A 15,741-nucleotide genomic window follows, 5' to 3' on the forward strand; every position below is an offset into this window, starting at 1 on the left:
TGTTCAATTTTGTAGCTCAAACAAGCGAAGACTGAAAATGATGTAATTCTGAGCTCTGACATCCATTTGGACGTCTTCGCCACATAGCAGGGTAGTTGTAGCAAGTATCAAGTGTTTGGTAGCAGCACTAGCGTTGCTGTTCACATTTCTAACTGTAGCACTGACCACTGATTTTTACGACATGCCTTTGTCACATTTTCATGCCTCTTCTCTCATTTTCAGCTTATCTCTATTCACCCACGGCAAACAGACTGAGTGCACCAACAAGAGTCATTGTACTTTTTTATTGCCATGTAACATAAGGCACAAAAGACACGTAGCGATAAAAATCAATTTAACATCAGTGCTGCGTTTCTTATAAGACTGCAAGAGATGACTGGATGATGCATCATTTTGGCATATGGCTAATTTGACAGTTAAAATTAACTCTACAGCACATACATTTAATAACATTTGGTGTCCACAGCACATTGTGTTTGGCCCACATTGGCAATAGTGTTTCCTTATCCTGGCCCTAGAGGTCTTTGCATTTTAGTGCTTTCTTTGTTCTCGAAACATCATCATCTACTGATCAGCACCTTAAGTTTCAAATTTAATTTAATATAGACAGGAAAACATTAAAATACTCAATGTAAGGGAACTCCATGGGTCAGGATTAGGCATCACTAGGCTAATACAGCTGGCATGAAGCACCATAGTTTCCAGACAAACAGGAGGTGTGCATTAGGAGTGGGCAATACAAAGTTTTTTGCAGATTCGCACACATGTTGCAAGAGACACAAAAGCCAAATAAAACAAAGCAGAAAACTGTGAGTATGATTTTTGATTTTATATAGCAAAAAAGGAAAAGAGGAAAAATCTGGTAAACATATAATGGCATAGTGGTTTTTTATGGGCTCTTTGTTACTGTGCAGTTTTAATTTGAGATTAACGTTGATATTGTCATGTAATTTAGCACAATATCACATATCGCCCACTCCTAGTTTGCTTTGCCAGTTTTAATGGAATACTGGAGTGCACAAAGGCTTAATTGATTGACTGTTGGCTGTTGAGGGCTAGTCTCAGTTGGCTGCACTGTTCTGGGTCCCCGTTTTCCTCTCGCTCAGTGAGGTCGCCAGGTAACCCACCAGGTTCATGTATTCCTGGAAGCTGACCTTCCCATCCTGGTTATCGTCCAAGCCGTGCATCATCTCCTTCACCGCTGATGAGCTGTCTGTGTCCTGTGAGATGTGGAAGAAGAAGAGAAGTAATTACAAACAGCCCTTCAGTGACATTAAAAGCAGTGCGCAAATGTGAAAATTATGTGCTGATTCAGTTTTGGACAGGTGTGGGTAGTGAAGGAATTAGGATCAGCGTTGTCCAAGGGTGTCATAATGCAGAATTTAGGGTTTTTCTCCAGATTAAAACTCTAAATAGAGCTAATGACCAAGGCCTTTGTGAAATTAACTAGATGTATTAGAGCAGAGTAAAGTGTTATTACATGAAATTCACAAAAAAATGTAAACATTTTCTTAAGAAAGTCTCTTTATTTTCTTAAGATTTTCCTATTTCTTAAAACGGAAAGAAGTTGCATTACTGAATGAAGAGTAATACAACACTTAAGTCATAAAGACAGCATTAAATGGTTCCCACCATTGCCTGGTGTGATGTTTTAAGTCTTAGGTATACTGACGAAGACGTGAAAATGGTCCTAAGAGAACACAAGGATCTCCAAATCCTCAAAACTACATAGTGTAGCTTTACTAATTTTTATTGCGAATCCCAGTAGATGTCACAGTTTTAAAGGCTTACAATTAAAACTCTTACAAGTGTGAGGCTGCTGTACGTTAGGAAAATATTTAAGAACTTTTTTAAGAGAAATGAGAAAACCTAAGAGGTTTTTAGAAGAATAACAATTGAGTTAACTTTCTGAAGTATATTTAAATAGGGCCTTTGATTTTGAGACTTTTTTGAGACTGTTTTGCTGTTTGTCTTACCGACATGATGTTCCCCAGCTGAGACTGGACCAGTTTTTGGAAATTCTTGGCTCCAAGACTGTCCTTCCCACGAGCTGAGGTTATGAACTGAGTAACCACTGTCTTAATAGCAGACTCCATCTCTAGACCTAGGAAAGAAGGAAATGATTGAGGAGATAAGCATATGTGTGTTTGTGTGTGTGTATATCACATTATTTAGTTTAGTTTTATCACATTATTTAGTTTATATATATATATAAACTAAATAATGTGATAAAAATAACAGTTTTATCACTAATTGCAAAGCACAAATCAATACCCACTTTTTAAATATATCATTCTATACAACATAAACTACTGGTCTCAGTAACAATGAGTAACAATATCACGAGTAACAGTAACAATGGCTGAAAGTATTAAGCAAATCTGAGATGGTCAGTTAGGAACTTCTTCCTTAAGCGTAGCGATTAGAGGCCGATTTAAAAAAGGGTGTTGCTGTTATGTTTGTGATCTATGCAATGGAAAACTAAAGCCTGTGAAACTGGGGTCAGCGCAGGCTTGGTGTGACCTCTATAACAGTTCAGAACTGGGGCAGCCACAGGAAGGGTTAGTCTCTGGAAAACGAGTGACCGGAGGAGTGTGGTGATGTTAGAATAGTTAAGACGCATGAAGGAGGGCGGAGGCAGAAGTGGAGAAATGCACAGAGCCAGAGAGTCTATGCTGAAAGACAATGGAACTTGTGATCTTTGACGGACACTCAATCCACTCAGGCTACCAGCAGGCTGTGAGCTCACATTACCTGAGGGATTGCCTGCTGCCTGTCTGTTACTCTCTCCATCATCCGACAAAAAACACACACACACACACACACACACACACACACACACACACACACACACATGTTTGTTTTTATAGACATCCAGAGACCACATTTATTTAGTTTCCAGTCAAAACGACCAAGGATATTCAAGGTTACTGATCTAATCATCTCAGAAACATCTCCTTTAGTCATTTAAATAATGCACAAATTCTGAATGGGCATATAGTTTTCAAAAAACTAAATTTTTCTTTGATATGTTGTCTTCTTAATTTTTTTCAATTAAATATGGGGCTCAAATGATTTGCACATCATTGCATTTTGTTTTTACTTACATTTTTTTTCCTCTTATTTTACTTACAATTTACTTTTTTGGAAAAAGTGTTGTACTAAGAAATTCTGAAATCTGTGTAAATGTTTCAAAGATTCTACTTTTCAGTGAAATTATTATGCTGATAATTTGTTAGCAAAAACTGAAGCTTAGTATAATAATAATTATAATAATCTATCTATCTGTCTATCTGTGTGTGTGTGTGTCTGTGTGTGCATAATGTCCCATATGCGCTAAATATATAAGTACCTATACGTAATAATAATATGACCAAATGTATTTCACATATAAGTAACCAAAAGAAATTTGCTCTTTCAGCTTTTGTAAATGGATGAAAACATTTCTGAAGCTTGTAAAACATCTAACACCCAAGGTGCTGAATTTCATATTCTTGTAGCCCCATCAAATATTTGAGACTACCAAATAATTCATGATCTAATTTGGATTTCCTTCCAGTGACATTTAACTGGCTAATCCATGGGGAGAGTGAGATTAGCACAAGACTTTCCAGGACAGTAGCACAAATGACTGGGATACGCCCAGAACAATGGACAAATGGACACATACATACTGCATTTGGTTCAACTTTAGGATTCAGTTCCTCATAACAATATAAGAATAACATACATAACTAAATAAAGTGACAATTCAGAGAAATGTGGGGATGGGACATATCTAATCATGATATCAGTGACAAAATGATTACAGGTTTCACTATTATTTTAACCGTGGCACTATTAAAAAATAATACTCAAAACATTTAAAAAGCACTATAACTATAATACTACACTGATAACTTTTTATGCTCTGTTATAAATAAATGGGAAATTACCTCCAACTCTATCACTGTTTACTGTTCATAATATAACTGCAAATGTGCTTTATAGGGACACTACAGCAGTAGGTGATTTACTTCCACCATAATGCTAATTGTGCACAGTTATCAGAATTAGGGTCCGTCATTAAGTACAAGTTTTTAGAGTACAAGTATTCATTTTTCAGGAGGAATCTCAAAGGAGACTGAATACAAAAACAATCCATTTGCATAAAGAAAGGAGAACGTTAAAGCGACACAAATGAAACAACAAAAGTTTCCTTAAGTGAAGTTCACAAAATTACTAAAAGATACAGGGAAATTATGACTCTTAACAACCACCTGGAAGACCTGGTAGAACCCCAAAACTGTCGTCAGATAAACAGCACTTTAAAAATTCAAACTGCTTTAGATCTGAAAACATCCACAGGTGTTTCTGTCCATCCTTCCACTGTGAGAAGACGACTCAGCGTTACGCGTCTGAAAGGATGTGTAGCTCTCAAGAAGCCATTACTGAGAAAAAGAAACAGACAAATAACATCTGAAAATCAAAGAAGCTGCTGGGAACATTGGACTGACCAGCCCAGCATCCAGACCTCAACGTTACTGAATGTACTTGGGATTTTTTGGATCGCGAGAAGCAGAAAATGCAACCAACTTCTAAGACTGAACTTTGAAAGTGTGGAAAATTGTCGCTGCATTTCTTTCAAAAACTAAAAAGCAGTAATAAAGGCAAAGTATGGACATACCAAATGCTGAAAAATTAGATACTATATTTAGTCGTTGAGGCTTCCGTGTCATTTTCTGTTGAATATATCTACTCAAATATGCAGACAAACACGAGCTCATGTGCATCTAGACCCGAATGGATGGCACGCGAGTGTGACGCAGAATGGGGTAATATTATAGGCAAACAAGTTTGAGGTAAATCTCCCATCTGACACACGTCACACTTGAATACACACACTGCCCTGTTAACATTAGCACACTACACTGCTGACCATGCACCTGCCAATTACCACAGCACCTCTCTATTAACCTAATTACAGAGAGAGAGATAGAGAGTCAGAGAAAGAGATAACGAGAGAGAGAGAGAGAGAGAGAGAGAGAGAGAGAGAGAGGTAAAAAAAGAAACAGGAAGGCAACAGGAGAGACTAGACTCCTCCATGTACTGATGACCTATCTGATCACCAACCGCATCAACACTGGAGCACATAACACAGAAGAAATTGGCAAAAAGCTTCATGTCAGATATTATATATTTGTATATCTTTCATGTAAATGTGTCTGAGGAGAAACATAGATGTGCTGTTAGTTCATGCTGTTATCATTCTCGTCCGTTTCATGGTGCTAGGTGTTGCCTTCAAATGAGAAGCAGATAATTAGCAAGAAAACGTAATGAGAGAAGGGGACCAGACAATTACAGTGATGGATTATTGCCACTGGTGATTAGCAACATGGTGTGGGGGACCCAAACAAACTATCATGTTATGAGGCACTGTGAATCGCTTACTGGTACCCTGACTCCTGGTCTAATCGGTGGACCGCTCATACAGTCCTGCTAACTGCTTGGTGGAGAGGATAGCAAGGTCAACCAAATTGTTAATGCTGCACTACATAGAAGGAAGCAGCATTAGTGAGTCAGAAGACGAAGAAAAAAGCTGGCACAAGGTGGGTGTGCGTTGCGAGTCAGGCTGTAAAGCCATGTAAAAGTCAGGGGCAGGTTTGTGGACATTTTTAAATATCAGCGTCACACCCACAGGCTCAGAAAGAAGGCCAAGCTCGATGTTTCAGTCTCAAACGAAAAAGCAACATGACACTGATGAAGATATGATCACAACAGAACAACCTCAGAGAAGACGTACATCGACAAATTATGATGATGAGTTCTCGCTGAATATATGCGCGTACAATAATCAGATTCATCCCCTCAGGGGAGGGGTCCAACCCACGTTAGAAAACATGCTTATGCACATTGTGTGATCGCCCCGTTAACATACTCTGTGCTCATTTACACTACATTTACGTTTACGGCATTTTGGCAAACGCTCTTTTCCAGAGCGACTTACATTTTGATCATTTTTACACAGGTAGGCGACGGTAATGTTAGGAGTCTTGCCCAAGGACTCTTATTGGTATAGTGTAGTGTGTTTACCCAGGCAGGGATTGAACCCCAGGCTATAGCGTAGAAGGCAGAGTTGTTATCTACTACACTAACCAACCACCAACCACTACTACTTAAGTTTAAGTCGGCTGCTCATTATGGTATCATTATCGGTATCGCCAAGTACCTGAACTTTGTCTAAAAATTGTTTAATCTGGAAACTTTTTTATTTTGTCTTTACTCATGAAAATTCTAACACTAATATAATGTCATGTACCACTAGCCTGTCAATGGGAATTCCCATGTAATATTAGCATCATGCTAACATCTTACCTTTCAATGGTTTAGCATGCTCCCCCATAAATATGTGTTATTAAAGCTTGTAACAGACAACGAACACACATAGCACCCAATCATTTAACAATTTCAAAGCTATATTCCAGCATACAATGATTTTCTTGCTTTATTACTATTATAAAGACCCTAAACAATAAAAAATAAATGGTAAACATTGTTTAAAATGGCTATTTTTACTGTAGCTATTTCTGTTGCCCTCTTACAATTCATGCTGGTTCTGAAGAGCAGCAGCACGTCAGTATTAGTATACATTATGTATTAATTTTACATATGTAATATTAAAGTTACTGCAAGAAAACCTGAATGCAATCTGAATTTACTGAGATTTGCATTTCAAGAATGCATTGCATATTTTGTTTCATAGCTTTTGATACATATACATTCATAGATAAGAGTGTATACACATAAATACATAGAATGGATTTGCATAAACATATTCTGTGTATTGCTTTCTGACATTTGTCATTTTTGGAATCTATAATATGCAAAAATATAACAAAAATGTCATGTAAATAAAGAAGTTTAACATTTCAGATGGTCACTTTTCATTTTGGGATGACTGACAGTATTTTCCAGGACGGTTCTGGAAAAAAAAAAAAAAGAAGCTAGAGTAAAAGTTATTTATTAATTTCCACCTCTCAGAGACTTTCACTCTTCACCCCAAACTTTAGCTCCATGTTATCTTTTGGATCGGTCATGAGGTGGCATTGAACTGGACCCTTGACAAAAAGCACTAGCAATAGTGCAGAAAGCCAGACAGTGAGTAATTTAGCCCAGATGCATTTGCAGGCCATCTAGTGGTACTATTCATTCCCTCCATCTGTCTGTTAACCCGCAGTTCAGTCATTCTCCTCTAGATGTCCCAACACCTAGCACAGAGCAGCGCAGGTGGTTCTCCACCCACCCGGAGCCTCGCTTCCCACCCAGTCTCCTGTGACAGCAGTGCAATCCCATTCATTTGCCTGATTAAGAGCTTTTGAGTCTATAAATTAAATTAACTAGGCAATATGACCGTGAACTCTATTAAATGAATGACTGACAGCTATTGATGTCTTCTTATTGACCATCTGTCAGCATCTTATTTCCAGATTAGGGAAGGTTACTTTGAAAACGTATTCAATTACATCTCAACAATGACATAATGTGAAGCACTGTACAAGCCTTACTGCTTTAAACACATTACTTTTTAACTTATTACATTACATAACATTACTGCTGTATTTACGGAAGAATAAAATAAAGTGCTGACTGCAAGTCCTCTCACATCAATGTTTATAGGCAAGAATATAGTGCACTTCTAAAGATTACTTCCCACTGACGTCATCATTTTCTGTTTTTTGTCTTATTTGTAATGAACGTTTTCCCTTTAATATATAATTACATCAGGTGTGCACAGCTGTTTGAACCGTTTGGAACTGCTTGTCATATTAACAATTTTTGTTGTCAGAGACCCTTCATTAATTTCCAGTCAAAACGGACATTAAGTAATTAACTGTCATTCATTAATTAAATAATTATTTGGTAAGATGATTCTGATTAGATTAGATAGGAAAATCCACTTGCAGAAAAAGAAGAAAGTCAAAAGAAAGTAAATGAAAAAAAGGTTTAAAATAAATACATATATAAAAGCTACAGAGAAAATGGGACTCCTAACAACTAACTGGAAGACCTGGTATACATCTAAAACGGTCTTAATCAGATAAACAGAAATTAAACCCCACTTATACTAAAAAAATAAATAATTGCAAGTTGTTGGTGTTAGAACAATCGACTGACCACACCAGAATGTCCAGTCCACCAGCCCAGACTGAACATGTTGATGACTGCTTGGACTGTGAGAAGCAGAAAGTGTAACCAATTCCTAAGAACTTTGAAGGTGTGGAAAAATATCCCTGCAACTGAAAGCAAGTCTCCTAAAACGAATGGAAGCTAGCTGTGATAAAGTTGCTTTACCTGTATGTTATGGATGTTATGAATGGAAAATAAATAAGGGTGGTCTCTGACTTTTACACAGTACTGTATTTAATTATAATCTATAATAGAGTTTAATATTACAAACTACTCAGCAAATGGTATTATTGGCAAGTTCGATCACTGGTGATATTAAAGCCATTTGCAGCTGGAAGTCCAAGACAGCACAATTGGCCTCGCTGTCTCTGGGTGGGTAGGATGGCCTTCCTTCTCCCTCATCACAAAGCTAGTGCTGGCAATTGTTAACTGACCTAGCACAACTGGCGGTTAGTGGTCTCCTCCGAGTGAGTTCAGATGTCCAATGACATTGCTGATGTGTGTTGGCAGCAGTTTGAAAAAATGCACTGGCGCTTGTGTTTGCCTTCACTCTCTTAGCACTGGTGATATAGATTTTTTTAGTTTTGTTTTTTAAAAAATGCCCATATTTACATTTTTCCAATATATCCAAGACATACAGAGTGAATGTGAAATGCTCTGTTCTGGAGAAACTAGAGCAGCTAGAGAGAAAGTTTTACTATAGTTTTTAAATAAGGTTGTGGCCTAAAACATTTTTTAATGCATCGCTGTTGTCAGAAGAAAACCTTATACCTCCAAAATGGTAAGTTAACAGGAGAAGGAAATACCTTTACTTTTAATGTAAGTCAATGGAACCACTCATTTCATTTTGGTCCGTTCCTTTTCATCCAAACTTAATGAAATCCACACACAACGTAAAGATCAACAGGCATTTTCGCATTCTATAAAAAAGCTGAAATACAGTTAGAAAATGGTAACGAGGTTTTCTTCCAACTGCAGCAATATATTCACGATTTATTTATATACTGAAAAAAAAAACGTGATGGCTGAAGGCATTAAGGAGAATCTAGAACCAGATCTATGTTCTTCAAATACAAATCTGGTTCAAAATCTTTGCCATTTTTCTGAAAATAAAGAAAGCTTAAAAGATATCAACTACCTTTTTCCAAAGAAAATAATGTAGTTCCTGTTTTCTATGTTTAATTGTATTTGCATTTTTCAGTAGTATATGGTGTTTTTAATAGGACACTTGCTGCCCAGATAAATGGTTTTAAAAGATGTGCTTAGGTGCCTAAAACGTCTACACAGTACTGTATCAGTCTTTAAGACACAGTAACAAAAACAGCCTTTTCAATTCTAAGAGATAAAAGAGATGTCGGAAAATGGTAAACTTGTTTTTGGCTTTTAAGCCTATGTGAAGGCTGCATTTAATGAGAAGGATCTGCCAGTGGATGAATGCTACTTAAGCAATAGAGAGGGAGTGTGTCATCGTGAAATAACATCATCACCGTAATTTGGTCACAGGCATGAGCCGAAGGCGATATTATTTGCGATAACACACGACCTCGAGTGTTCTGTTGCTTTTACACAACAGGCAAATAAATAAAGTAAGAAATAAATAAATTGGGCCATGAACAGGATTGAATAGGTTTTAATGTTCGCAGTTCCTTCTGCGAAATTATAGTTCCTTAACAAGCAGCTTGTTGCTACATCAGAGTAACAAATTTCACTCACTTACTGCACTGTCTGCTGTAAGCCTCACCTTTTGAAAAACGGGCTGAGCCATAAAACTATATCAAGTTCATATCAATATATAATTATATCAATATCAAGTTCAGCTCAGTTTTGTCAATTTTTCCTAGATCAATATTGATGTTTTGTTCCAGTGAGTCTGCATCTTATAGCCCATTTTGTTTAACGAATGGTATTCGGTTCATTTCCGGTTTGTTTATCTGTTCTTCTGTCACAGATGCCGACTGAAAAGCTGCTCAGTGGAATTTAGTTTAGTCTCATCTTCATCTCATGAGTCTGGCCAAATCGTCTGTTGGTCAAATGTGACCTTAACAATATCCATGTTTTGTCTAAAACATTCAAATGGCTTGAGCATCTCCTACAGCTGTCAAAGTCGTTGCTTAGCAACGGCGTCTCCACTGAGTGATAGTGTTTGTGAGAAAACTGTGATGTTATGGCGAAATAACAGAATGCCTCTCAACCAATCAGCTTGCAGGGCTGGAACTAACTGTTGTATAATCACTAAATCTCTAGCTTAATTCTCAATGCTATACTTCCTTCTCAGTCAATTTAGAGTCTTCTGTGGCCCTGTTCTTCATCCTGGACACATCTGACATTTTTTCAGGTTTATTTACAGCTGCTTTATAGCTTTCAAATAATTCTTAGTACAGTAAGAAAGCTGTAGATGACTCACATATTAGGATTGTTCTATATAAACTGACTATTTTAACTTTTCAAAGTTACTGTATCCTGTAACTCCCAAACTTGCTTGTTTCACTGCTACATTAGGTAAGAATAAAGGAGTGTTCTTGTGCTAAATAAATAATCGCTGTCACTGAGGAGTTGGCAGTACCTGTTCCACCAGGTTAATCTCTCAAGGACTTGCTAAAGCTCTAGTCTGAGAGCACCTGCAGGTCTTAACGTGACTAAAAAAGGAACGCTACAACAGTGCTCCTTTTTTTCCAGAAAAGCTTTGATGGCATGTGGAATGATTTCTGAGTACATTTATCACAGTCTTTATATTTTCTTACCTTCAATTGATTATACACGGCTCATACCATGGAAAGCCTCATTTTCACAGGTTTTTAAAATATTTTTTAAAATAATAACACTATTAATGTTGCTACCCAGTCAACACAGTCCATGGCGAAGCCAAGCTGCGGAAACAGCCTGTCTTGAGTGAATAGTTTTTGTGATATCATGAAAATCTACACATTTAGCCTATTCAGCCTGCAGCAGTTTAGCCCCGCCCTTTCACACAGAAGTTACTATGGGTGTTTTAGCACGGACTGCTTTATGAATGAAGCTCAACACAGGGCAGCCAATCAGAACACAGATCATTTACATACACCACTGTGCAAATTATGTTAATACAATAATTAGTGACTTTACCTGTCGCTGCTGTCGGAAGAAAACCTTGCATCTCCAAAATAATGACTTTAGAGGAGCAGGAAAAACGGATTTTACTTTTAATGTAAGTGAATGGAACCAGATTTTACCAAGTAATTTGAGGCCGTTTCTTTTGGTCCATTCATCAAAACATTTGTAACCAAATGTAAAAGGCAACAGGCATTTTCAAAATATGTCAAAAACTGAAAAACGACAAAAATGGAGACTGGAGGTTTTCTTCCGACAGCAGCGATATGTCAGTGTCAAACTTAAACTCCTTGAAGCAGCCCAGCATTATTAATAGTGCAGCACCTGACTTGGCTAATCAATACTTGAATTCTGAATTTCAGCAATTTAAAATATACACATACACATACACACACACATATATATATATATATATATATATATATATATATATATATATATATATATATATATATATATAAGTATATATATTGCTGTTGTTTGAAGAAAACCTTGTATCTCCAACTTTACAGGAGAAGGAAAAAAACTAGTTTACTTTTAATGTAAGTCAATGGAAGCAGACCTTTTACCAAGTCATTTTGGGCCATTTCTTTTGGTCCGTTCATAATGAAATTTACAGAAAATGTAAAGCACAACAGGCATTTTCATTTTATGTCATACAATGAAAAACAACAAAAATGGAGATACGAGGTTTGGTTCCAACAGCAGCGATATACACACACACACACACACACACACACACACACACACACGAAACAATGTATCTCCAAATACAGAGCAAGCAAGAGCATCCTTAACTTTTAATGCCAGTAAATGAGAAATATTTTAATATTTTAACTAAAAAATAAATGAAAATGACAAATATGGAGAGACGAATTTTGTCCGACTGCAGCCGTGTGTGTGTTTGCGTGTGATCGTTTCTGATTAATAAAACAGCTGTGTTTGTGTTGCAGACATCGCAACCCCTGATTACCATCACCACCACTGATGAAATCTTTTCCCTAGAATGACGCTGTTTGACATACTTAAATAAATCCATGTGATGGCTGGAGGCACTGAGGAGAATCTGAATCCAGATCTGTGTTCTTCAAACTAGCTCACAAGATTTTAGCTATTTTTCTGAAAAGAATGCAAGTTCACATGACATCTACCTTTTTGAAAAAAAATGTGGCTACTGTTTATTGCATTACACATTATTTGCATTTTTTTATATTATACATAGTTTTTAATAGGACACTTACTGCCCAGATAAAGGGTGTTAAATTATGTGCTTTAAGGTGCCTTTTTGCACACATCTGTATCAGTCTGCAAGACACAGTAACGAAGATCTGCTAGCTGACGAATGCCACTCACTAACATCAGGTTTAATAACATTTTTTGCTGAAAAATTAAGTGCTGAATAGTGGGCAACTAGCAAACGTGGCCATAAACTTTGGATTTTTAACATATTAGAAAAAAAATGTAACAAACAACATTGTGCTATAACTTTTGTACAGGCCACTATGCTTATTTTTCCCCCCAGTATGTTACAGGCGAATCAGGTCCATTTTTCAAGCTTTTAGCAAATTTTATTTGTGAAGATATAAACCGGAAGATATAAGATATAAGATATAAACATCCTCACAGAAAGCTATATCATGGTTAGAAATACCCTGCCTGATGCATGGGACCTTTTTTACTATAGGTTTATGACAGGCTTTTAACATAAACTATACTTTTTCACCACATTCATGGCAGAGAGGCCTATAAAAACAAAGAAGATGTGTAGGTTCGTCGGCGGTTTTGGACAGTAAATAAAATGGCTAAATCTGTGATGTAGGCGTGGTGACCCCCGGTACCATTGAACACCACTGTAAAGAAACCCAAGTCTGTAAGTTTCTCTACAATGAACCACTTCACTGCCTGAACTATGCAGCAATTCCCCTTTAAATTCAAAGTAATCTACTTCACATTCACAGCCTTATCCTCTCTTTGTGTTTAGTTTTATTATGTTATGTTGGTTTGGTTTCTGGGCTGCTTTCCTTTTGCTCGTGCCAGTTTGGAACTTTGTATTTCAAACCAGAAAGAGACGAATAGAGTCTGACTTCAGTTCAAGACACTGGCCACACTAAAAAGGTCCACTGCCCTACTTTGGTTTTTCTGAGCTTTTTTTACTTCTACGTGAATCATTACTTCCCTAAAATGACTAGATTTTCACTCAAGCACAGTTTAGCCTACTTTGGTCAGCTCTGTAATCTCCTTCACTTGCTTCACATTCTGTTTTACGGCATGTAGACGCACCTCTGGTGAGCTAACATGAAGGGCGTGCTCCACAGCCCACTAACACACATTCCTAACCCTTTGCGTATGTCATGACTGTTACTGCTTAAAGGAGAACTCCACTGATTTTTCAAAGCTTCTGCAAAATTAAAGGGTTGAGATGTAAACAAAGTCCTTCCGAAAGGTCTGATGTGAGAATGTATTAAATCCATTTGTGGTGGAGGGGAACAGGCAGGGGGTTGTGAGGCAAAATAGTCCTCAAAGATTTATCACCATTTCACCATCATAAAAACTTGTGTGAGTTCACTGCTTGTTCTCGATAGTAGATACAGTGGCTATATCTGAGTCCCCTGGTTCCATTCGCCACCACTGAATGACTTCTCAGTGATTAGACATTTTGGAAAATCGCTGGAATTTACACCTTTAACCTCCTCACCTTAAGTCTCATCGTCATTCGTTACCTGGAAGAATGTGAAATGTGTAGGATCGGAACTACTTTTCCTTCCGCCACTGTCTTTTCGCTGTAGCAATTACACCTCCGCAGAAAAAAAAAAGGTTCTACGTCGACTACAAAAAGGTCTGTTGACTTGTAACAATTGTGGAACCCTTTTTGCTGTTAAACAGAACCATTTTTGAAAGGCTCTTTAAAGAACCAACAGGGTTTTTCATCATGACAAGAAACTATGTAAACAGGCAAATAACAATTTAAAACAGTCCAATAGTTCTCACAGATGTCACTGCTCGAACACACTCTTTAAAACATGGTCCTTCAAGGGTTTTTTTAGTGAATGGTTCCTTTTAAAACCAGAGGTTCTATACAGAACCATGAACACTCAAAGAACCCTCTGCAAAAAGGGCTCTTCTATTGTCTCAAGCTTGACATTATAACAGTAGAGGATCCCTTTTTTGTTGCTATATAGACCATTTTCCAAAAAGGATCTGTGTAGAAACATCTACCACACATTCTCCATTAATCTGAAGAACTCGTTCATGATGCATAAGACCATTTTACGTGTTCATGGTTCTGTATGGAACCATTTTCTTTACTAAAGAACCTTTGAAGAAGCTTTTCGAAGCCATGCTTAAACGGTTCTTTAGTCTGATGGCGAATGATGCTTACGCTTCTATATAGAACCTTTTTGAAAACGGTTCTATTTAGCACCAAAAAGGGTTTTTCCATTCTTATAAGCTTGATATCATAACAATGGAAGAACCCTTTTTAGTGCTACACAGAACCATTATCAAAAAGGTTCTACATAGAAACATATATTCTCCAGCAATCTGAACTAAAAAATAGCATGAAGTGGTTCTATATATGATTCATGGTTCTAAATGAAACCACGCCCTGTATTAAAAAACCTCTCTTTTAAGAGTGTATAGAGGTTATTCCTTTACTAGAGAACCGTTGTAGAGCACACTTTTTTGAAGGGCGTCAATTCTCCATGCCTAAAGACACTTTTAGGAGTGTTGAATTCGGTAGTTACTAATATCGAGATGTCAGGCGGCGGTATTGTATCGCAAAGAAAGCGGTGGTACCGCCCAACCCTGCTGTTCACAATTAAGAGAAAAAGCCCCTTCATGGCTTCCTCTCCCACCCACAGAGCGGGACCAGATGTTGGTCGCCTACTGTCCGGCTATATTTTCCTGCAACAAGCCCAGCAAAGCCCTCCTGAAGCAGAAGACGAAGGAGAAGAAAAAGCCACTGAATTAGTAAACAGCAGGTCTCTGGTTTCTCCTTCAAGTGTTAGCGGGGACGACGGCTTAGATTACCGACATGGAGAAACAGGATAGCTGGAGCCACAGGGCGAAGAATAATGACATTACCGCCCCTCGTACGGAATGAAATATTGACGAGGCTCAGGCAGGAGGGCCACAGGTTAAGCTAGAACCTTGTTTTCTACTCTGAGGAGACGGTTTTTTTCATAACCGCGAGTTTAGCCGCTGAATGCTAGCAGCGCGAGGCTAAGAGGAGTTTCAAACACAACAAAAGCTCACAGAGAAACGAACGTAGCTAACGCCGCGAACTTACCGTGACGCTTTTTTGGGGGGAAAAGAGAGTTAAGAGGAGCTTTTTCTGCGTCTTTTCTGGCTCTGTTTCTGCCTGCACGTCTACACAACGCCCATCCACGTCTTCCCCAAACTTTTTTCTTTGGTTTTTATTAAATCACTGGGCGTGTGCAGGATGGTTAGCAGGGTGGAGGAAGAAAACGGGGCATGGATGGAAAAAAG

The 15,741-nt window shown here is 37.7% G+C and overlaps 1 protein-coding gene across 2 annotated transcripts; it reads right to left on the reverse strand.

Annotated features, from left to right (window-relative positions):
* Positions 1-269: 269 nt before the first annotated feature.
* Positions 270-15,741, reverse strand: si:ch211-105c13.3 (uncharacterized protein LOC325758 homolog). 2 transcript variants are annotated; one of them, XM_037535999.1, is made up of 4 exons: positions 15,542-15,741; positions 2,755-2,787; positions 1,977-2,104; positions 270-1,220 (listed from the first exon to the last, which is right to left on the reverse strand). In XM_037535999.1, exons 3-4 carry the CDS (start codon positions 2,094-2,096, stop codon positions 1,062-1,064), a joined length of 279 nt encoding a protein of 92 aa, XP_037391896.1. In that variant the 5' UTR covers positions 2,097-2,104; positions 2,755-2,787; positions 15,542-15,741; the 3' UTR covers positions 270-1,061. The 2 variants fall into 2 exon arrangements, with proteins under 2 accessions (XP_037391896.1, XP_017577227.1); XM_017721738.2 differs by lacking the exon at positions 2,755-2,787 and having other exon boundaries at positions 15,542-15,738.

This window comes from Pygocentrus nattereri, chromosome 3 (assembly GCF_015220715.1).
Source record: "Pygocentrus nattereri isolate fPygNat1 chromosome 3, fPygNat1.pri, whole genome shotgun sequence".
In the NCBI taxonomy this organism is placed as follows: Eukaryota; Metazoa; Chordata; class Actinopteri; order Characiformes; family Serrasalmidae; genus Pygocentrus; species Pygocentrus nattereri.

Coding starts and splice junctions, on each gene's coding strand:
- si:ch211-105c13.3 (XM_037535999.1), bottom strand. CDS start 2,096: ATGGAGTCTGCTATTAAGACAGTGGTTACTCAGTTCATAACCTCAGCT. Junction 1,221..1,976: donor AGCTGGGGAACATCATGTCG/GTAAGACAAACA, acceptor CACATCTCACAG/GACACAGACAGCTCATCAGC.